The following is a 21,955-nucleotide window of genomic DNA, read 5'->3' as shown; positions in this document are numbered from 1 at the left end:
CAGGAATGATCTCAAAGCCGTGCTGGCATCTGATCTCAGGTTATACGTCATCCATTTATGTTGTGGCCAAACGGCTTTGCCCGGGTAGGTCGTGCGTATTCTCATGCCTCGCTTCAGGATAAATGTTTACAGCCGTATTGTTTGTCAGCTGCAGAACGCTGTTTAAACTCGAGCTTCGACAATGAGACGATGGTAATGACAGACAGGAACAAAAGTGTTGTACATTTTATTTCTACAAATATTTGACACTCATTTACAGCAACAGGGAAATGTTTGTTTAACCTGCGAGAGCAGAGCAAACATTCTTACTGCATTTGTGGGCATTTTACGGTTTTCAGGTAATTTCCTTTCTCGGATTTGTACACTGACGGCACACGTTTGATTACTGAACAAATGTTGAAACGAGAAATCTAAAATGTTGTGTGCAGCACCGTGAATGCAGGAGAAGACGAGTGATGGCCATGCAGTCCAGCACCGCGGTGAGTAGTTAACACCAGCACACCGCCGCCACAGCCAACGGCAGCAACTCAGAACACTCAGTACATTCAGAAAAGCACCTTTAAACTTTCTCACGTTAAAAAAAATGTTATAAAAGAGTACAAAAACACATATATGAAACACTGTCGCTAGCTACATGGCTACAAGCCACTGTTACAATGTGCCAATGAAGGTTTGCCATTACGATGCTAGTAGATACATCAACTGCAGCCAGTGGTGTGTTCAAATGACTTCAATAAATTAAAATAATAGGGGAAAACATCGTAGACTCGTTGCAGGCTGCAAACATATGAGAATAAATCTGTCCCAACGTACAAAACGAAGCAAAACATCAAACACTCCTGATTGAGATTGAGATTAGAAGGATGCACTCATAGTGCACGTGGTGAATAAATGAACAACATGTTTCGTTCATCCGACATGTTTGTCAGTTCACTTCTTCTATAACGGAGGTTCTGCTCTATAATTAATTCAGCAGAACCTTGTGAGCTCTTGAAAGGTCTTTTCTCTTATGGGACTTTCTCCACAGTCACAGCTGAGTTCCTCTTACTAACTACGTCCACCTTTTCTTGTAATGTTAGAGTGTCTTTGCGTGTCCTGATGTGTCCGAGGAACAGGGTTTTGGGGGATCGCCTTGTGTATGAGAGGCACCCAGAGGCCACTGGTCGCCAGAGTCTGTAAAGCAGCTCAGAGGCTCAGTACGGGTACGTCGAGATGGAGATGTAGATGATGAAGATGCTCTGGTATGTAATGCGGCCCTGCAGCGAGATGGTGGTGGCCTGCACCTTGAGGCGCACTAGTCCTGGTCTGTCCAGAGCCCTCAGGGTGAAGAGGATCCCCCTGCCCGCCTCGTCTCTGATGCCAAACACCCGGCCCAGCACACCGGTCTCAGATTCTTGCTCAAGTATGGTGAATGACGTACGCTCTTGCAGGACGCCCGACTCTGAGAAGGCCGACAGTCGTACCACGTTGTGATTGGCTGGAATGCCAGAGGGGAGCGTGAGCAGCTTGTACTGCAGGAGCAGAGGAGACCCTCCTGTGGCGCAGTCCAGAGAGCAGGGCCTGTAGCAGGTCCTGCAAAGGTCAGCAGGAAAGAGGAACGTGTCACTGACACATACAACTGCATGCATATGTACAACATCCACAGCCCGATTATTGTAGTTAACCACTGTACGATACTTTTCAGTCATGGAATTTACCCGGGGCTTCCTCCGCTCTGATAGGATGCAGGACAGGGTGTATCCAGGCACTGGTATCCCCCCCGGGTATTAAAACACATCTGATTGTGTCCACATTGGATGCCTTGTTCGACACATTCATTGATGTCTACAGGTAGAAAAAGGAGAACGGATCTTAGTTGTGATCATTCAAAGAGAAGAAGACGGTCATATGCAGACTAAGTGAAACTCTACCTTTACAGCTCCTGCCATTGGGTAAGAGCTGGTAACCTGGGGGGCACAGACACTGGAAACTGCCAATGGTGTTTCGGCACTCGTGTTGACACGGCTTCCTGAGCACACACTCATCTACGTCTGTAATGACAGCAAGACAGTGTGACGTGGACGTCCGTTTGAATTCTGTATCTGATTGTGAACCAGCTTCGATGCACACTCACCTACACATGTGCCGTCTCTGTTGGTGTAGCCCGCCGGACAGCTCTGCCGGGTAATGCGAGACACCCCGTGAGAACGGGACAGGATTGGCCTGCCGAGAGACGACACCAGCTGCGGGCGGAGTCTCGCCCTGACTCTGGTGCCATTGGTGAAGGTCTGGCCTCTTTCCAGCCCCGCACAGGAGCGCCCGTCTCCAAGCAACGCCGTACCAGGAGGGCACAGGCACCTGAAGCTGCCCGGCACATTGCGGCACTGGTAGGCACAAGGGTTCGGCGTCTGCAGACACTCATCGATGTCTGAAAGGCAGAACAAGACTCAGGTAAATTCTCAGGCCACAGCGTCATTGGTGAGTTGTGTTATTAATCAGACAGCAGCTGTCGTACCCAGACATGGGAGGCCGACTCCCTGGGACCTGTAACCTCTGGGACACACGCAACCGTAACCGCCGACGGTGTTCTGACAGATCTGAGTGTAGCGACACATGTGACTTCCATCCTGGCACTCGTCAATATCTGAAAAATTTGCAGTCAGCAACAATATATCAGCCAATCTTGCACAAAACACAGCATGACTTTTGCATTTCCTGTAATTCCTCTGATCAACTTTATCAAAAATGTGTTTTAAAAGTGTGATTAGACCGATGGGACGTGACTGAGACGACTAGCAGCCTCTGTCTCATGCCAGAGGTGCTTTAGGAACGTTGGGCTTCCTCAAACGAAGACCACGCTGCCATAAATTTTGTTGCATCCTGTTATAAAGAGGATCTTTGTTTCCTCGGTCAAAGGTTTTCTTTTCAAAAAGCTTTAGCTTTCTTAGTGAAAGACAAGCAGTGACCTCGGCTGCCCTAAAACAATCCTGTGAAATCTGACCTGCTGTTACGCAACGCAAAATGCGGTGAAGACATCTGCAGGAGCTGCTAATGTTATCACCAACAGGCCTGTTGGCCTCCGCCGATTACACGAATGCAGAAGAGACCCGGTTATCTGACCAACTGTCACATGGTCAGCATCCGAGGACGAACGAATCCGTGCATTAATGAGTTGATGCTTTGTCTCTAACGGTTTATGCATGGTCAAATGCTACATGCTACACCCTCTAAATAAAGAGAGTGGAGAAAAAAAAGAAAGTATGATAGCCACTGACCTACGCAGGCTCCGTTCTCGGCTTTGGTCATGCCAGCTGGGCAGCTGTCGAAGCACTGGTATCCTCCCTCTGTGTTACGGCACTCCTTGTGAGCCGGGCAGACGTTTCTCATGCACTCGTTGATGTCTGTAAGGTGCAACAGAGCTGTTATGGGTTGTTTGTTACTGCAGCTCCAGTTGCTCAGATTGAGAAAGAATATCCTAAACTAACACGCTTTGATTTTAAAGTTCTGTTATTTCATTTCCAGGAATTTCTAAGCTCTAAAGAAAGTTAGGTGACTGACCGAGGCAGCGATGTCCTGACAGCTGGTATCCGGGGTGGCAGATACAGCGGAAGGAGCCCAGAGTATTGAGACACTGATGCTGACATGGCGACAGAGCAGACTCTTGGCACTCATCCACATCTGAAACACACAACTGACACATCAATCTACTGCAGACCTCCAGCTCACTGTGTAAGCTACAGTTCGGTAAGAATGAGATTTTCCTTGTCACGCCTCCATACACAGTTTCACAGTCATTAGCAGCGACTTGCCTTCACAGCTGGTTCCCGTGATGCTGGGCTTAAATCCTGGTCCACACTTGGCCTGGCAGCGATATGTGCCCACTGTGTTGACACACTGCTGGTTGTAGTGACACATGTGCGAGCCCTGGGAACACTCGTCAATATCTGCGCGGTATGAAGAGGAACGCAAGTGTTAGGCTGAGGCAGAGGACTAGATGAAGATGAAACAGATCATCTCCCGCAGGTGTGCTGCTGCTGGTCTCACCTTGGCACGTGTTGGTCTCCGTAGAGATGGTGAAGCCGGAGGGACAGGCGCAGGAAAAGCCTCCCATGATGTTGTTGCACGAATGAGAGCAGGGAGACTGGAGCGCACACTCATCTTCATCTGATGAAGACACATTTAATCAGGATAACAGAACTGGTGCAGCGACAAATGTTACAAAGCAAATGAGGCATAGAAAAGGAAAGCAGCATACCAGCACAGTAGGAGGCTGTGTCAAGAATGAAACCTTTAGGGCATGTGTCTCCATAACCATCTGCAAACAGAGGAGGAGCCGTTTCAGTATTTCATGTGACGTGATGGTGAAGTTTTGAATCATTGGGATTTTTTCCTCAGACCTGGTATGAGGAGGCTGGCAGTGATGTGGAAGTCCAAAGAGAGAGTAAACATGTTGTAGACGCTGTTCATCCCGGAGACCTTGAGCAGCTGGAGCAGAGGGCCCTGGCGCTCCTCCTGGCCCTCATAAATAATGGTGTGATTGCAGCGCAGCACCATGGGGTTTCCTCCTCTCTGGTGGGTCTGCGATGACCACGAGTACAGCTGCCCTTGGCCCGTCTGCACGTATGACTCATCAAACTCCTGCAGGACACAAAGCAAATCAGGTCAGAGAACCTGAAGAGGAGCCAAAATATGTCGACAAATCATCTAATGAGATGTGTTTGAGGTCTTTCAAATACAGATTGTGATGACAGCAGTGAAGGCACCTGTAGGCTCAGATGAGACGATGATAACGACGGAGGCACAAATCCGTTAATTACGATGTCAATTAGCAAAACTCCCTCAGAATCCAGACCTCTGGCAACGTGGGTCAAACGCAGGATCTCTCCTGTGTGAAGAAGTTAAAAACAGTTCAATCAGCAGTGATTTGCAGGCGCAAGAGAGCATGCTGAAACTGTTCAGAGCTAATCGTCGTCATGTGTGAGCTCAGGTCAGTGGTAGTGAGTGCTGCCATCTGCTGGATGTTCTGTAAACTACAAAACAATCAGAATCTGAGGTCACAGACAAAACTACAAATTCTGTCTTTGTAGTTTGAGTCTGTTTGGAGTTTATGCTGCAAACAAACACATAATTCATCGCAATTTGCACGAATGAATAATTGATTTATCTACAAAGCCTGCATGGTTTTAAGTACCAAGTGGCCAAGTTCCCAAAACCTTTACATATAACAAGTCAAATGTTTGAAATATTCATTAACTAAGACTTTATTGACAATTGAACATGTAAAAAAAACTAATCTGGGGTGAGACTTACCAGTGTCAAACTCCAGCTGAGACTCCTGCCTGAACTGGCCCTGAGTGAGGGAGTAGCCGTTTCTGGCTGCTCCGCTCTGCAGCACGGTGGTCCAGTAGATGGGAGCAAAAACAGACACCAGCACCCGAAGCAGGGGACCTACAAGGAAACGCAACCTGTTGGCCTCTTACAGAAACACTACATGCAGAGTACTTGAGATCAGGAGACCTGAGCTCTGCTGTTTTTACTTCTGAGTGAAATAAATCAAACAAAACAAAATGTTCTCCAGCGATTCCCCGAATCCACATCGATCATCTACAACCCGGATTCCAAAAGAAGTTTAGACGCTGCATAAAAATCCTTTTTTGACAAATACTCAACTGAAAACAGCACAAAGTCAATATATTTACTGTCTGAGCTCATCAGCTTCATTGATTTTTATAAATATCTGCTGATTCTGAATCTGATGCAGCAACACGTTTCAAACAAGTTGTGAGAGGAGACTGGGAAAGATGTGGAACGCTCCAAAAACACCTGTTTGGATCATTCCACAGGTAAACAGGTTGATTGGTAACAGGTGATAGCATCATGATTGAAAGGCTCAGTGGTTCACGGCGAGGATGCAGCGAAGTTCAACACTTTGTGAACACATGATTGGATAAAGGAGATTAATTCTTGGACTCAGGAAGACTTCAGGAAACGTATTTTCTGGAATCCGGGTTGAATTTAGTCAAATGGGAAATAAACGCTGAGTAAACAAAACAAATCTCAAAGGTCTTTAAAAGTTTGCCAAACCAATTTAAAAAGGTGAGTAAAAAAGATTAACTTGCGTCGACTACACCTCGGATTTGTTTGAGTTTGCACAGTTTATATCCACACTCGAGTCTGATCAAAGACAACAACAAGCTCTAGAATTACTGGGGGATCTTTGTAGTCTACATGCTGCACTCTGCAGATACCAGCCCAGGGATAATGTGCAGTCACTCACCCACACTGGGAGGGATGTTGTCCAGGCGTGCCTGCAGAATGCTGCTCCCCTCTTCCTCATTGTCTGTAATGTTGGCCTCCAGGAAGGATTCACCGAACTCCCTCTCGTTCACCATGCCTATCAGACTGCCTCTGGTCCTGCGAGGAGTCTCTCCTGTCATCCCCAAGTGGACAGAAAAGTAGTGAGTTTACATGCATGTGAATTTATTCATTAAATGCTCCAGCTATCTCTGTACTAATACTGTGATAATACCTGGCGCTCACATACAGAAATGTTGTGTTGGTGCATGTGTGCCATCTGTAGGGTTCATGCACACCACAGCCTTCAGTATGACTGTTTCAGATGTGACCTCGTCCAGGATTATCCACAATAAGTAGTAATATGTTACAAAACACTGAAGCAATGATGTGAAAATATTAGCTGCTGTCTGAAGTGAAGAAGGACAAAAACAAAATGAACTGGTACCTGGACAGAGACCAGCTTGACATTTCCTGGAGTCGATACTGGGGCCGCTGCACGATCGGCCGCCATTGGCTGGTTTTGGGTTGTTGCATAATCTGATTCGTTCTTGAAAGCCTTGTCCACAGGTGCTGCTGCATGGACCCCATTCCTCCCAGTTAGAGTAGCCTCCATTGACTGTTCAAGAGAGGGAGAAGAGGAGAAAAATGAGCAGTTTGGAGTCTAAATGATTCCCAAAAATAACAAGAAGCTGATAGAAAAGTGTTCCTGAAGGAAAAAATGGCAGAAATTAAAGGAACAAAACGCTGAAATATTAACATCAACCGACATTTGACAAATACGAAATAAAACGCATTTTATTAATTGATAGTTTGAAATAGTTGCTGTGGTTGTGTGTATTTCTTCAGTTAATTTCATATCCTGGTACGTTGTGTGTTTCTAAGCACAGAACTCACTCTGAACCTTGAGAGTAATGGTCCTCTCAGCTGTTCCAGCTTCACTCTCAGCCACACACTGGTACTCGCCTTCATCTGCAGCCTGTAGATCAAGCAGGTAGAGGAGGACACTTTGGCTTAATTGGCACTCTGAGGAACAATTTTCCTCTGATGGGGCCACAAACCTCCAGGACAAAAGTGTGCATTAGATCACACTTACAGTTTTATGGTAAAGGAGAGCTGACAATACAGCAAAAAAAAGCTTTTTTTACTGGGCAGCTGAGACTTTATTCCATTGAATTCTTTGTCATAATAGATAATATTGGGCCGGAGAGAGGAAATTTCACATTAGAGCGCTCTGTGGGAAGGACAGTCATCTGTCTGTGAGAAAGTCTCAACTGCAGGCTTTGCAATTACAGCAGCAGTTAGAGGTCTAACAAGGTTACAGGCTAAGGAAAGAGGGCAGAGTCTGGGAACATCCAGCTCTCTGTTCATCTCCTCCCTCTGTTGCTAATGCTGTTAGCCTTTCTGAGTGAACTGAATCTGATTTAGGTGGGAGCAGGAGGCTGCAGGACAGCCACACACTGTCCCTCCACCCAAGGGAACTGCAGATGAAGCCTGGATAGGATGAACGCTGCTCCATTGTTCTCCAAGACGTGAAACATTTATAGATGGAAGCGGTTTGCTCGAGGGGGCTTAATTTTGAGAGATTAGGTTTAAAACTTGTCTAGAAGAGAGGCTCACTGCTGTAAAATTCAGGAAATAAAGAACAAAACATAAAGGTAACTGTATTTACCGTGATGCTGTAAATGACCAAGGATCCGTTGTGAAGCGCTTGAATTCGGAGGGACCGGAGCAGTGCTTTTCCATCCCGGAGCCAGCGGAGGACGGGGCTGGGGTCTCCGTGGACTGGACAGTCGAGCATAGCAGAGCCACCCTGGGTGACTGTCTGAGACGTGTGGGCTTCACCCTTCAACACCGGAGGCTCTGGAGACACACAGCACGTGCAGTCATTACCAGATCAAGGCGGTATCAGTATTTACTCGACTGTATTGGTCTCTACCTCAGCGCGTTTCCCAGTTAAAGGTTGAATGAGTTAGATGACCCACCTCTGATCCGGATGAATGAGAGCGCACGGATGGAGCCCACGCTGTTTTCTGCTATGCACACGTAGGTCCCAGCATCATTCACGGTCACGTTCTCAATGATCACGGAGCTCCTGCCGGCCTCATCCACAGCAGCACCTGGAACATTTTAATCAATCCACGTTTAGCATGTTTTAACTCGCAAGTCTGCATTAGATAAACGTTCTTAACTCAGCTCCCTGTTGCCTCCACAAAGTGGAGTCTGTGCATTACAATGCACCTGCAAGATTTATTGCTATTTTATAATTATTTCATGTTAGTGTGATCGGCAGAAGCTTTCGCCGTGGCACTGTGATACTTTGCTCATATTGAAGTGCTCGTGTAAAGGAAGAGGATACCTGAGAAAGGGCTGTTGTTGACAGTCCAGGAGATGACAGGTGGAGGTGTTCCCTGAGCGTGGCAGGACAAGGCCAGGCTCTGCCCTTTGTTCAGGGTCACGTCACCTGGCAGCTCCTTGAAGGCAGGCCTCATGTTGATGGACAGGCGGAGGTCTTGTCTCGCGGAGCCGGCTGCGTTCGTCGCCACACATGTGAATACACCAGCATCCCCTGGCTGTGTGAGGAAAGCAATCAGAACTGTATGCCCGAGACTACACAGAGATGTAGTTCAAGATGCAGTGAAGGATATGGGTTGTACTCAGGCTAACCTCAGCCCTCTCGATGATTAGCTCTCCTGATCGCAGGACGGTGAATTTCCCCGGAAGGTTGGGCACGACGGCGCCGTCCTTCTCCCATGACACTCTGGGCTCTGGTGAGCCCTGAGCAGCACAGGGCAGCAGCGCCTGAAATCCCTGAACGACCGACAGCTCTGTCTGCGCAGGAGGAATCATGGGTGGGACTGAAATGCAACAACACATTTTTATCATTAAAAGTGTTTAAAGTAAACCTGCTACATTCAGTCTTCACTTCGGCTTAACTCACCTTGAATAACCAGCCTCATGTCGTGGCTGGCTCTGCCGGCGATGTTTTTGGCAGTACATGTGTACAGGCCTGCATCACTGCGCTGGGTAGAAGTGATTGCCAAGGTTCCGTTGGCAAAGATCCTTATATGAGCGCCGTCAACCAGAGGCCTCCTCTCCTTATGCCAGGTAACTTCAGGCTGCGGCTGCCCATCAGCTACACACTCCAGGCTGACAGGCCGGCCTAGCACAGCGGTGTACTCCACACGGGGCACGCTCAGCACGGGTGGAACTGGAGCAAATATGAATTCATTCATTCAATTCAATTGTTGTATGTGACACTCTCACACAGTTTAGCGACAAAGGATGGAGAAACCAGCATTTTCTATCATCTGTGAGATCGAAACGTTACCTTGAAGGACTAGTTTGGTCCTGCCCACAGCTACGCCAGCGTCATTCTTTGCCAGACACTGGTAGGTCCCAGCATCACCAAGCGTGACACGAGAAAACTTCAGAGCTCCATTTGAGAGCACAGCAAGCCTGTGTCCTGTAGGCAAACAATACAGGAAGTCAGGAACAGCTGTCCAGGCTGCAAACATGTTCAAAGTATTGAGAATTGTCTCACAGAACACAGTGATGGACGTCATCACTTAAGATTTGCAATATACAAGAAATGCCCAATTCATACTCCAAACAAACAGGGGGCAGCATAGCGCCAGAGTAACTGCTAACTGGATCAGCAGTTAGCTTGTTAGCTCAGTTAGCCATGCAGCTAGCAGCCCTGAGCTAACTCTGCCTGGAGTGAGAGTTCAGAGCGCTGGGGTAGTGCTGGTTTATACTGTTAGCACAGGTGTTTTGGACCACCAGGAGGAGGAACAGGGAATACGATACCAAGGTGATTTACAGTGGCTTCGACCAGGAGTCTGACTCAGGGGGCAACAAAGACCTGGTGGGTTCGGGCGAGGACATGAGAGGTGTGAAGTCGAAGAGGAGTGAGACAAAGGTCTGGCTTCTGTCGCCGACCCCTGAGCAATACCATTGGACAATCACCTCTTCAGGTACAAAGTGGTATTACGAGACAGGACGGGCAGGGGCTAGCTGGTTAGCATGCTAACTTTACCGCTAACTGCAGCACAATAATTAGACATCTTTGACATATCAGTTATTTCTTCACATTCTGTTGACATTTTTTTAATGTTTTATGCTAAACTTCTTCCATGTTGCACCTTTAAATCTAGTCAGTGTTAATGTTAGAAAAACTTTCAGCAATATAAGTTGACTCCAGGTGAATTTTTCCATGAATGTGAACAATGTCAGATGTTCGGGTTAGCATCAGTGCTAGCATCTACTGTACAGTAACAGTGTGTTTCTAAATACTAAGTATCATTACCTGCTGCTATGGGAACTCCCTCTCGTTGCCAGGTGACGGATGGTCTGGGGAAGCCTTGGACCTCGCAGGGCAGAACAGTCCCATGATGTAACACCACTTGTACTTCCTCTGCCATTGGCCTGATCTCTGGGGGCTCTTAAGTACATTGGAGAGCAAATCCCTTGTTATATTTGTTTACCGTATACCATGTTCTACCATATGTGTTCCAACAGATAGTGCTGCCACGGACAGCCTACCTTGCACAGTAAGTGAGATGTGTTTATGAACCACTCCAGCTGGGTTTCGGGCCGAGCATGTGTACCTGCCAGCATGGCTTGGCACAGCAGCAGTTATCTCCAACACTCCTGCATTAAAAAGAGTGCAAAGAGAGAGAGTTTAATGTCATATTTAAGGGTTATATAGAATATATTCCCCACCCCGTGGCAGTGCTGTTCCAGTTGACTATGATGCAGTTCGGAGCGGTCGATAAATCAGCGCACATTCTCATGTTCTTAATGTCATGATTCGACCTTTTATTGAAGGGTAAGTGGAAAATGAAAAAACGCCTGTGAACACCTGTTCACCTGTCCTAAACCAAAGGGCAAACCTCACCTCATCCTAAATATCACAATAATAACAACAAACAAGCCAACCAAAACCTCATCACAGTATATTCCAACACATGATGAGCATAATGTCTCAACATAATTAGGAATCAAAAAGGCCAATCTGCAAATTGCTTCAACATATACAATAATACAAAAACCTGCAAAATCACTAGTTTCTTTTGATCTCTTAGATGTCTAAGACTTGAACATGTCTTACCGGTGGGAAGGACACGATAGCTTCCTCCTCTGGACCCCAGTTTGGATCCGCCCTTGGTCCAAGTGATGGTTGGCTGAGGGCGTCCTTGTACGTGACAAGGCAACACCACAGGAGACATTTTCACAGCAGTGACTGTCGTGACGTCGTCCTCAATAGATGGTGGGACTGAAAGAGCAAATTCATCAATTCAGTCATCTCAGATGACTCCACTGTCTGCTTATAGTATGCAACTCAAATTCAGTACCTTGCAGGATGACCTCAATGACCCTGCGCTCCTCCCCAACATCGTTGACAGCAGTGCACTCAAAGTAACCTTCATCCTCATTGGATGGTGACAGAAGAACCAGAGACCCAGAGGACAGTAACCTGCACAGAACAGCACAAGTGCATCAGATTTTAACATATTATGGCTGTGTGATTTGTGGTGGATGTGGTGGTGGTAGCTTTACCTGTATGCACCGGGCTGCTGGCTCATATCGAGTGGAGTACCATTTCTCTTCCAGGATACTTTAGGTGGGGGTATACCTGTAGCCTCACAGCTCAGCGCAGCTCTAATCCCTGTGGTTACCGTCACATTGAATGGACCTGGACTAATGGATGGACCCACTGAAAGGACACAGATGTTGACCACACTAATGAATTTCGGCGTATTTTGTAACATTTTAAGATACGATACAACCAGAACCAACACGGGGACTTGAGTGTGAACAAAACTGCAATCATGTTGCATGAAAGTACAGAAAAAGTGACCTTTTCTTTTCTATATTTACCAAACACCCGTAGATCCACTCCCCGGTGATCTGAACCAGCCTGGTTAGACACGGTGCAGTAGTAGCGACCAGCATCGCTCAGCTGAACGCCATGTACTCGCAAGGAGCCCTCTGATAACATAGTGTACCTGAAACAAATGAACAGATGTAGGAATGGATAGACACAACACAATGTGCAGCTGTGTCTGACTGGAAAAGGAAAAATATAGCAAATATAGCAAAGACAGATGTTTGGACCTACTTTTTCTTATCTTGCGTTACGGGGAAGCCGTCTTTCCTCCACATGACTGTAGTTGAAGAGTCGCCCTCAACTTCACAAGGTAGAACTGTATCCTGGCCGATATGTGCGGTCACCACTGAGCTGCCCTCCTTTATCACTGGTGGTACTAGAGGAATAAAGTGGCACGTTGTATGTAGAACCATTTAAAAACTACATTTAAATCAGCTCATTATTGAAAGGAATGCTTACAGAGAATCTCCACTGTGAAGAACAGACTGGTGCTTCCAGCCATGTTGGTGACCACACAGCTGTACTGGCCACTGTCCTCAGGCCTGACTTCCTGTATCTCCAGGTACTGACCCCCCGCCAGCCGCTGGATACGACCACCCAGCTGATATGACAGGAGGAGGAGGTACAGTGAGTCAGAAGAGATGGCTTTTAGTCCAATGCCTGTTTTTATGTCCTCGACTCTGTACCTGCAGTTTGGCCTCATCCTTGTACCACTCTATATCCGGAGCCGGGTCGCTGTCAGCCAGGCACTCCAGGGTCAGATGTCCATTAACTGGAACTGTCAGTGTCCTCACATCACCAGAGCCAAGGAGGGTTGGCGGGACTGATGACAAAGTGTGACACTCACTTTAGCATCCAGAGTGAATAATGGTACCAAAACTTTCTATATGCCTAAAGTGCTTCTTTTAAACAAAGACGAGCTGCGTAAAGACGTGGCCATGTGGAACAGATAAACCCAGAACGTAAATCAGGGGCCAGATGTTAAACAAATACACGCTTAGCTTTCCACACAGAGCACAGCATTTACATAGAAGGAGTTTTATGGCACAGCTGAGCTGAGTATGTCATAATAATGCAAAGGAGGATCACGTCATGTTTTTGGGAACTTCACTCAGAGTATTAATCTCAGCAGCAGAACAAATAGGTAGAACAAATGGTGCAGTATTCACAATGCATTATAAATCAAAGCTGTCAGTCGAAACACATGTATGAAAATGCCTTTACGCTGTCTATATACGTCATATTGCGTGCATATCAGCGGACACGATATAAAAGACTGCATGACCATAGCCGGAAAATGTAATGCCAGACCAGGTCTGTTTCTACTTTTCTGCAAACACCAATCTTCACTCCTGAGTGTGCGCACAGCTTTGTTCATCACGTCCCAGGTGCGAGTAAGAGAGAGGGCAGACGGGAATTATTTCTTTTAAGTTGAACAATACGCAAGAACAGCTTGTGTCACCTTGGACTCGGACCCAGTGGTTTTTTCCATCCTCTCCGGCTAGGCTGCTGGCCAAGCAGGTGTACAGACCTGCATCCTCCACCTTTAAAGAGACGACATTAATCAACCTGAGTGGTTCTGGCATGACAACAACGTGTTTGCCTGGATTGATGCTGTTACCTCTCGCTTGGTATTTAAGTTTTGGGTACTTTGAAATATTTTCAGATGTTGTCCTTTTGAAATGTACCTGAACTTTGCTAATCCTGACAACGTGTCCATCCTGCTCAACAATGTCCGTTCCTTCCAAGGGGCGGCCATCTTTGAGCCAGCTGAGGGTGGGAGGTGGGACTCCGACAGCTGAGCACTCCAGCTCCAGCGGACTGTTCAGAGCTATGGTGAGCTCTTCTGGAGAGCTGGAGCTGGATATCTTTGGAGGCTCTGGGTTAGAAAGCAGGTTTTCAAGGAGTTAACGTTACGACTGAAAATAAAATGAATTAAATATACAGGTTGTTCTGGGGTTACCGAGCACGGTGAGGTTAAAGCTCTTCGTGCTGCTTCCAGCCTGGTTACTGGCCACACAGCTGTACAGGCCTGCGTCCGAAGGCGCCACATCAGGCAGCTGCAGCCGTGTCTCCTGGCCATCCAGCAGCAGGTTGCGGTGAAGGGACAGCGGCTGGCCGTCTTTTATCCAGGTCAGTGTCGGAGGCGGAACGCCCCGCGCCTCGCAGGTTAACGTCACCAAGGAGCCCTGGACTACTGTAACTGGCTCCACTGGTTCAACATGATCCACACCTGGGGGCACTGTGGACCGTATGCACACGGTGTGAGACCTTCAGATCCAAAATGCTTCATGTCAGTGTGAGGGAATGTGGTATGTTATGATTGTACCTTGGACCTGGACATCATAGCTGAGCTCAGCAAGGCCAGCTCGACTGCGTGCCACGCATGTGTAAACTCCAGAGTCAGACAGCTGCACGGGAGAAATCCTTTTTCATAAAGAAAGGGAGCACATTACCTCACAGATAAACAGAATTTTAACAAATGATCATGTCAGAATTCAGCTTTCCCTCTTTAAACTGACCTCAGCACAGAGTCACCAGACAGGAGGCGTGTACGAGGAGAGAGGAGCAGCGGACGTCCGTTCTTCAGCCAGCTGATCTGCGGAGGAGGGCTTCCTGCTGCCTGACACTCCAGCGTCACAGCACTGTCCTGGGTCACCTGCACCTCCCTGGGGACGGTGGTCTCACCGGAGATCGATGGTGGGACTGTGACAAAGTCAAATCAAATCAGTCAGAAACTTTAGCACTGACACAGCTACACACATGCTGCGTTCAAACTCACCGAGTACAAAGAGGGTGTAGAATTTGCTCTCCTGTCCGGCCGGGCTGACAGCCAAACAGGTGTATGTCCCAGAATCCTCAGCGCTCAGCCTCAGTAACGTTAGGGTGCTGCCGTCAGGGGTCACGCTGCCGGGATGCAAATACACATTATGTTTTCACATTAACACCACGTATCACTTTATCCATTTCCCTTTAAACCAGCATCTATTATGTGTCCACCTCTGCACCTCAGTATTACTTTCCCATCATCATTATCATCATCGTCCCACGATTTTCTCACACACACACACACACACACAGACATTTGCTTTCTCTGGCTGATGCAGCTGCAATGACCACATAAGCTGCTGCACAGCTGTAAAACAGCTGCTCTTACTGCTCCCCATGATGAAATTAGGCAAGGGGCTATAAACGACTCCATTTCTCTGTCCACACATCCTTCTGTCATGCACATTATCTTTGACGATGATGATTAATATTTTATTTTCCAAACCTTCAGGGAACGGTGTTCTTGTGAGCTGCTCGCAAAACAAATTCAGCAGCTTTAAATGAGCCTCATGAAATATATCATTATTATTGCTGTTACTTCATACTGTTCTGTGTGCGTTTAAAGCCCTGGCAGTAAATAGGGAATGTGGATGACTTACGCGACGTGACGGTTGTCTGATCCCTCTAAAGTCACTCCGTCTTTCAGCCAGCTGAGTCGTGGTGTTGGGCTTCCGCTCGCTCTGCACTCCAGGGTCAGCTCCTCTCCCATTGGTGCGCTCACGTCAGACGGCTGCTCGGAGTCCAGGATGGTCGGCGATACTAAGTAGGACAAAGATTGCTGCTAAATGCGACTGGAAATCTTTCCTCTTATGAGTGATATATATAATTTTCTATGAGGCGTGCACCTCATTTTGCTCTTTACCCTGCACTGTGAGTGTGTAGTCTTTCTGCGTTTGTCCCTCGCTGTTCTTGGCCACACAGGTGTACGTTCCAGCATGGGACAGAGTGAGGGGCCCCAGCTCCAGCCTGTTGCCCCGAACGGACCACTGCCACTGCAGGCTGCTCTCTGGACAGCAAACACTTTGCTCACACCAGCTCTCACACATGACATGCATATTGTTCCAGCTCCCTCGTCACCGCCTCCCTCTTACCGATAGGAGTTCCATCCTTGAGCCAGGTGATGCTTGGCACAGGGACCCCTGAGGCCTCACACAGCAGGGCCACATGGGAGCCAAGGGTGTAGTTTAGGGACTCCCGGAGAGCTCCGTCCAGGACAGGTGGAACTGTGGAAATATGTCCCCTATGACTTCTAAAACTACTAAAAGGCTGAGATAGTTGTTTCAAAGTGTTACTCTGAGAATATAGCAGAGGTATTCTCACCATGAACTGTCAGCCTGAATGTCCTGTCCACCTGTCCAGCCACATTGGATACCTTGCAGGTGTAGGTGCCACCATCTGCCAACTAGGAACCAAAAACAGGTCACTGTGATGAGGGAGGCTGCATTTTAAGCACAGGCTGCAGGCAAAGAAAGGACTTGGCTCCTTCCTGCTATGCTAGCCAGTACGTGCACTCTGAATCAGGTAAATTAGCTTAAAATAGAGTTCAGATAAACACGGTCACATATGCAGCTTTGTTCTTTCCCGTCTGTGATTTCATGGAATGAATGCATGAAAGTTAAATATGTATGTTTATGTAAAGACTGGAAGTCAGTTGACGCCCTTTCAAAAGCCACAATGAGTCCTTAAAAGACTTTTTATGTTTTGTTTACAGCCTCAAACATGTGACATAAAACATTTTTCCTGACCTGAACCCCTATGATCTCCAGCTGGTGACGATCCATCTTCAGTCCATTCCCTGCAGCCAGTTGCAGCCCGTTCTTGTACCATGTGACCTCAGGCTCAGGAACACCATGGGCCTCGCATCTCAGGGTGACAGAGGAGCCGACCTGCGGGGTGACCAGGTCTGACTCAGCATCCAGACGGGGCTTCAGGGTGGGCAGGACTGATGGTTTGCACAGACGGAGAGGGCATGATCTCAGTTTGATTCATTCTAAACTGGTATGATTCACTCCTGAACTCTCCTCGGTCACAGCTGGCTTGTGGTAAACAGATTTTTTTTTCCGCCTTGACAATGTTTTGAGATTTGATCATCTGTATATGTAGCTGAATTGTGCAGATGGGTCACCATGGTTTGCTCACCATAAACACTGAGGAGAATACTCTTCTGGTCCTGGCCTGCTGAATTGGTGGCTGTACATACATATTGCCCTGCATCCTCCAGTCTGGCCCGGGGCAACTGCAGCATCTGGCCGCCTATAATACAATATATAATGACATGAAATGTAATATCTGTGCCGTTATTAGATTCAAACAAAAGAAATGCTCCTGACATAAGAATCATTTGGGTCTTGCGGGTGGCCGAGGTCTGACCTGGCAGAATGTGGATGCCGGTGCTGAAGTGCAGGACCTGTCCGTCTCTGGTCCAGGTGATCTCTGGAGGAGGGTACGCTTGGACGTCACACAGCAACGACACCATGTGGCCCTCAATCACACTAACTTCCTCCTCCTTGTGGCCAATTATTCTCGGGGGCACTGAAAGAGAACAGTTGTACACGTAGAGATGAGTCTGGCGACTCCACAGGAAACTGAATACACAGCAGCAGTGGTAAGTTGCTTTGAGTTGTGGACTCTTCTTACCTTGCACCGTCAGACTGAAGAGCTTCTCGACTGTTCCAACCTTGTTCTCAGCTACACACAAATACCCGGCCATGTCTGAAACCTGGACACTGAGGAGCTGAGAGATGGGATTGAAGTGTTACTCCTCAATAAAACATGTCACCGCTGGATCCTAAAAGTCAACAAGGGCTAACCTGGAGCTGAGTCCCATCCTCGCTGATGAGGTGCTGCGAGTCTGTGTGCAGCGGCTGCCCGTCTCTCAGCCAGGAGACGACTGGAGCAGGATGTCCGCTCACATCACAGTGGAGGACCACCGTGCTGTTGACCACCGCTCCCATTTCCTCCATAAACTCCTCGGATGCTCCCGTGATAACAGGAGGGACTGAGGAGGGAAACACAATGATTTTTTTTTTACCATTTTCAAACACATTTTACGTACATTTTGATCACAGCTTAATTATGCATGTGCACTTGCTTACCTAAGATCTCCAGTTCAAAGTGCATGTGGTCCTCTCCAGCTTCGTTCACAGCCTGACATGTGTACTTTCCAGCATCTTCTTTCTGCACACGTGCGATTTGCAGCACCTGTCCACCTGAAAGGACAAACCAGTTTATCCATGAATATGAAGCTCGGGTCACGCATAACAGCCACACTGCTGGTTTGAACCGAGGTCACACAGGAAGGAGTCCCCTCTGACCTGGAAGTAGCACCACTCCGTCGCCAGAGGTGAGTTTTCGTCCATCTTTGTACCAGCTGAGCTTGGGCGGGGGGATGGCATTACTCTCACAGGACAGGCTGATTGAATGGCCCAGGGCCACCTCCCGCTTCTCTACCATGTCCTCTTTATCATCGTCCTCGTGTCCCAGACCCCAGGCTGCTTCTCTGTTAGTCACCCGGTGAAAGATCGGAGGAACTGGCAAGACAAGAGTTTATGTCAAGTCACTATTCAAGAAGATTTTGTTATTCCAAAAGTGTCTTTGAACTGAAGACAGCACACCCAATCCTGATCCTGAGCAGAAATGCAGATTTAAGCAGCGTACACACCCTGAATGGTGACACGAAAGTCTCTCTTGTCCTCTCCTGCAGAGTTGGTGACCACACAGGTGTACTGGCCTTCATGGGACAGCATGGCGTTCTCAATGGTGAGGGAGTGGCCACTCTCCTGAATGCCAGCATGGATGTTTCCAGTCAGCAACTAAAGACCAAGAGAATGCATGAGATGATGTAGTCCAGCTGAAATAATTGTTCATAACAATCTGTGTCTTCAAGAGTCATTAAAGGCGAACGGTTTTCCACGTCACAGTCTGATTACAGGTGTTAGGGTGCTAGTGCACACGTGAAATCCTTGTACAAAGTCTTCTGTGGGTCCAGAGGGAGATCCAGATCTGAAATCTGATAAATTGCCAAGTAAAGTCAAAACATTAGCCACCACTAGCATAACACACCTGATGGTGAACTGGTGGTCAAGTTGCATTGTGGGTAATGTAGGCACCAGGTTTTAACAAGGAAGACGAATGCAGAGAATATCGAAAAAACGATATCTCTGGTTCTGCTGCAGCGATTTTGATCCTTTTTGTCCAACAATGTTGTGATTTTCCTGCCTCACTTCAAAAAATGAGTATCAGTGGTGGGTTTGAAAGATTAGATAAGAGGAACTGCTAAACATCTTGGTGCAGGCATGTCAAATTTCAGCCTGTAATGTGTTTTACAGAAGAATCTGAACAATAAAGCAACGCCTCCACCAGCATTTAGAAGAAAATCAAATGTTACATGAATCCAAAATCCACCTAATCCTCATGATTTTTTTGCAGGAGGCCCTGCAGAACATGGACACCAGCACACACACATAGTGATGAAACACAGGGCAATGCAGTATTATTACAGTATTTTACATTATGATATTTAAGCACTGCGTTCTTCTTCTATGTCTTTGCTATAATTAACTGGCTTAGTCATCGCACAAAATCTGGAAAGCGGAGGAGGCTTGTGCAAGAGAATGTCAGTCATGTTGAGGCTGTTGCAGTTTGTACTGGCTGCCAGTAGGCTGGACTTGTTCCATTTAAAATAACTTCTAAAGCACATGTTTGTGGGTCTAAGAGCAGCAGAGCTTGTAAGGACGACACACCAACCTGTCCATCTTTGAACCAGTGAACCTTGGGCTCAGGGAAACCTTTGGTCAGGCAGGAGAGAGTTAAACTCCCGTTGATCCGTACTTTCTCTTCCTGGCTTCCAAACGTTAAGGATGTAGAGTCTCCTTCTATCTGCGGTGGGACTGAAAAAAAACAGATGTGTCATTAAAAGTTCTGTTTCAGCCACTTTAATTTGCAAGTGGTGCAGATGTTGCTTACCCAGCACACTCAGTGAATACTGTTTGATGGCGGTGCCGGCCGGATTGGTGGCCCTGCAGGTGTAGAGGCCAGTGCTGTCACCCCGCGCCGAGCCCAGTCGCAGCGCCTGTCCGCCACGGGTGTACGTCAGCTGGGAGCTGGACACGATGGGCTGGTTGTCCTTTAACCAGGTGATACTGGGTGTGGGTGAGCCCTCAACATCACAGGGGAGGACTGTTGGGAAGCCCAGCACCACTGACACCTCTGAGGTCTCATTGGGGCCCTTGATGGTCGGGGGAGCTGGAGAAAAAAAACAACAATGCACTAATGTTTAACAGCCAATAAGAGTTTTACAGTTCAGTAGCACAGAATGAATAGATCCTCAGAGGGTTGACCCGGAGTGCAAAACTTTGGCTAATTACAGCACATGCTCTTTAGGTGACACAGAAATCCACAGCATAAAGAGGATTCAGTGTGTGCTCATAGACCAGGCAGTGTGGTAGAGGCTACGTCTACACAGGCATTAAAGATTCTGTTCACTTATTTTCCTTCCAAAAACAACACTGCAACACCGAAACCAACACCCATATCCAGAAAACTTCTAAAGGGCTTGTGCTTGAATGTTTTGTGTAGAGAGAAAATAAATGAGCGTATGAGCTGAACTCAGGCCAGTGTGGTTGTGAGTGTATGCTTTGTGTCTTAGATTAAGCTAGAAGTAAAGCAGAGACCTTGAACTGTGAGTCTGAACTGGCGCATCTGAGTTCCTGCGTTGTTGCTGGCCAGACACTGGTAAAGCCCCTGGTCCCTCAGCCTGACTGACTTCACCTTCAGCACCTGGCCATCCTCCAGAAACTCCACATGGGGGTCTCCATCGCGGGAAAGAACCCTGGAGGGAGAGAGAGAGAGGAAGGAATGGTGGATCAAATCAATACTATGGATGCTGCATCCTGCGTGTGGCGCTGAATGTCACATCAATAAACTGATGCTCACTCTCCATCGCGGCTCCATTCCACTCTGGGCGCTGGTCGTCCGCTGACCCGACACTGAAACTCCACCTCCTGGCCCAGCGCCACGGTCAGCTCCTGCAGTCGGGATGTTCCTGAGATCACTGGTGGAGCTTTAACAGTGAACACACACACACACGCACATACATACACACACACACACCAGAAATACACTGGTTAGTTGGTTTCAAGGATTTATGATATCAATGTAAAGGCTGAATGAGATCATAATTGATTCAAATTTAAAATAAAATCATCCATCAGCTTACAGAGACATCAGTTTAGTCATTCATAAGATAATAATAATTATAATAATGCTAATTATAAACCTTAATTGTATAGCGCCTTTTATACAGGAATTGCGGCTCAAAGTGCTTTACAACAAAGAAATCACCTGCACCAAGTGAGTGCTTCACATAGAAAAGACAGAATGGAGTTAAAAAGAATTAATGTAAAATAAGGTGGAGAAAAAAACTCATTAATGTCGATGATCATGAGCACTGACATTAATGGTTAGCCTTTGTAGGTGTGAGGAGAATTACAACTTTCAGGATGTATGCTACAGTAAGATGAGCATTAAAGTTTAATTAAAGAGTTTAAGCTCTTTGGGGGCTTTAGACTGCTGTTCCAGGACGTTTTTAAATCCACTTTTAACTCTCTTCTTGATGTAGTAGGCATCCTTAAATGTGTCTTTCCCCCGTCTCTATTCTTACTCATCCTAAATACCAGTGTGACAGCTGGTTTATGAGCTCACCTTGCACCACAATGTTATATTCTCTGCGGGCTTCTCCAGCTGAGTTCTGAGCTGTGCAGGAAAATCTTCCTGCATGTTCTGGCTGGACTCTGTAGATTCTCAGCATCCTATTCCCATTCTGCAGGTATACCCCAGGACTGTCCACCTGCATGCACAGAAATCAGTTAAGTGCATCCTTAGTGTTTTATTGCAATTAGAACACTGGCCACTTGGAGGCGTTGTACAGCTAGATATCAGCAAGATATATTAACATGCAGC

General features: G+C 47.2%; 1 protein-coding gene across 1 annotated transcript in view; it reads right to left on the bottom strand.

Moving 5' to 3' along the window:
- Positions 1 to 329: 329 nt before the first annotated feature.
- Positions 330 to 21,955, bottom strand: part of hmcn2 (hemicentin 2) — a 44,118-nt gene continuing 22,492 nt past the window's right edge. Inside the window, exons 28-81 of the mRNA XM_041936335.1 lie at positions 21,698 to 21,842; positions 20,930 to 21,056; positions 20,668 to 20,825; positions 19,961 to 20,239; positions 19,742 to 19,884; positions 18,657 to 18,807; positions 18,310 to 18,525; positions 18,091 to 18,204; positions 17,806 to 17,993; positions 17,633 to 17,729; positions 17,366 to 17,527; positions 17,135 to 17,248; positions 16,741 to 16,937; positions 16,316 to 16,397; positions 16,087 to 16,218; positions 15,858 to 16,001; positions 15,595 to 15,754; positions 14,949 to 15,073; positions 14,689 to 14,872; positions 14,496 to 14,593; positions 14,130 to 14,408; positions 13,855 to 14,045; positions 13,629 to 13,710; positions 12,853 to 12,989; positions 12,626 to 12,767; positions 12,398 to 12,542; positions 12,157 to 12,284; positions 11,836 to 11,992; positions 11,631 to 11,752; positions 11,387 to 11,551; positions 10,819 to 10,926; positions 10,583 to 10,717; positions 9,605 to 9,739; positions 9,215 to 9,484; positions 8,941 to 9,131; positions 8,633 to 8,846; positions 8,259 to 8,393; positions 7,946 to 8,136; positions 7,171 to 7,252; positions 6,722 to 6,892; positions 6,257 to 6,409; positions 5,290 to 5,427; positions 4,743 to 4,864; positions 4,377 to 4,617; positions 4,235 to 4,294; positions 4,024 to 4,143; positions 3,789 to 3,923; positions 3,538 to 3,657; positions 3,255 to 3,380; positions 2,495 to 2,623; positions 2,114 to 2,407; positions 1,911 to 2,030; positions 1,698 to 1,824; positions 330 to 1,572 (exon numbers count right to left, since the gene is read on the bottom strand). Of these exons, the coding sequence (XP_041792269.1) occupies positions 1,194 to 1,572; positions 1,698 to 1,824; positions 1,911 to 2,030; positions 2,114 to 2,407; positions 2,495 to 2,623; positions 3,255 to 3,380; positions 3,538 to 3,657; positions 3,789 to 3,923; positions 4,024 to 4,143; positions 4,235 to 4,294; positions 4,377 to 4,617; positions 4,743 to 4,864; positions 5,290 to 5,427; positions 6,257 to 6,409; positions 6,722 to 6,892; positions 7,171 to 7,252; positions 7,946 to 8,136; positions 8,259 to 8,393; positions 8,633 to 8,846; positions 8,941 to 9,131; positions 9,215 to 9,484; positions 9,605 to 9,739; positions 10,583 to 10,717; positions 10,819 to 10,926; positions 11,387 to 11,551; positions 11,631 to 11,752; positions 11,836 to 11,992; positions 12,157 to 12,284; positions 12,398 to 12,542; positions 12,626 to 12,767; positions 12,853 to 12,989; positions 13,629 to 13,710; positions 13,855 to 14,045; positions 14,130 to 14,408; positions 14,496 to 14,593; positions 14,689 to 14,872; positions 14,949 to 15,073; positions 15,595 to 15,754; positions 15,858 to 16,001; positions 16,087 to 16,218; positions 16,316 to 16,397; positions 16,741 to 16,937; positions 17,135 to 17,248; positions 17,366 to 17,527; positions 17,633 to 17,729; positions 17,806 to 17,993; positions 18,091 to 18,204; positions 18,310 to 18,525; positions 18,657 to 18,807; positions 19,742 to 19,884; positions 19,961 to 20,239; positions 20,668 to 20,825; positions 20,930 to 21,056; positions 21,698 to 21,842 (8,460 nt within the window). The 3' untranslated portion in view covers positions 330 to 1,193. The remainder of the gene's footprint in view (positions 1,573 to 1,697; positions 1,825 to 1,910; positions 2,031 to 2,113; positions 2,408 to 2,494; positions 2,624 to 3,254; positions 3,381 to 3,537; positions 3,658 to 3,788; positions 3,924 to 4,023; positions 4,144 to 4,234; positions 4,295 to 4,376; positions 4,618 to 4,742; positions 4,865 to 5,289; positions 5,428 to 6,256; positions 6,410 to 6,721; positions 6,893 to 7,170; positions 7,253 to 7,945; positions 8,137 to 8,258; positions 8,394 to 8,632; positions 8,847 to 8,940; positions 9,132 to 9,214; positions 9,485 to 9,604; positions 9,740 to 10,582; positions 10,718 to 10,818; positions 10,927 to 11,386; positions 11,552 to 11,630; positions 11,753 to 11,835; positions 11,993 to 12,156; positions 12,285 to 12,397; positions 12,543 to 12,625; positions 12,768 to 12,852; positions 12,990 to 13,628; positions 13,711 to 13,854; positions 14,046 to 14,129; positions 14,409 to 14,495; positions 14,594 to 14,688; positions 14,873 to 14,948; positions 15,074 to 15,594; positions 15,755 to 15,857; positions 16,002 to 16,086; positions 16,219 to 16,315; positions 16,398 to 16,740; positions 16,938 to 17,134; positions 17,249 to 17,365; positions 17,528 to 17,632; positions 17,730 to 17,805; positions 17,994 to 18,090; positions 18,205 to 18,309; positions 18,526 to 18,656; positions 18,808 to 19,741; positions 19,885 to 19,960; positions 20,240 to 20,667; positions 20,826 to 20,929; positions 21,057 to 21,697; positions 21,843 to 21,955) is intronic.

The sequence above is a fragment of the Chelmon rostratus genome, chromosome 5 (assembly GCF_017976325.1).
Source record: "Chelmon rostratus isolate fCheRos1 chromosome 5, fCheRos1.pri, whole genome shotgun sequence".
Lineage (NCBI taxonomy): Eukaryota > Metazoa > Chordata > Actinopteri > Chaetodontiformes > Chaetodontidae > Chelmon > Chelmon rostratus.
The sequence above is the reverse complement of the archived record's forward strand: the minus strand, read 5'-3'. Positions and strand labels throughout refer to the sequence as shown.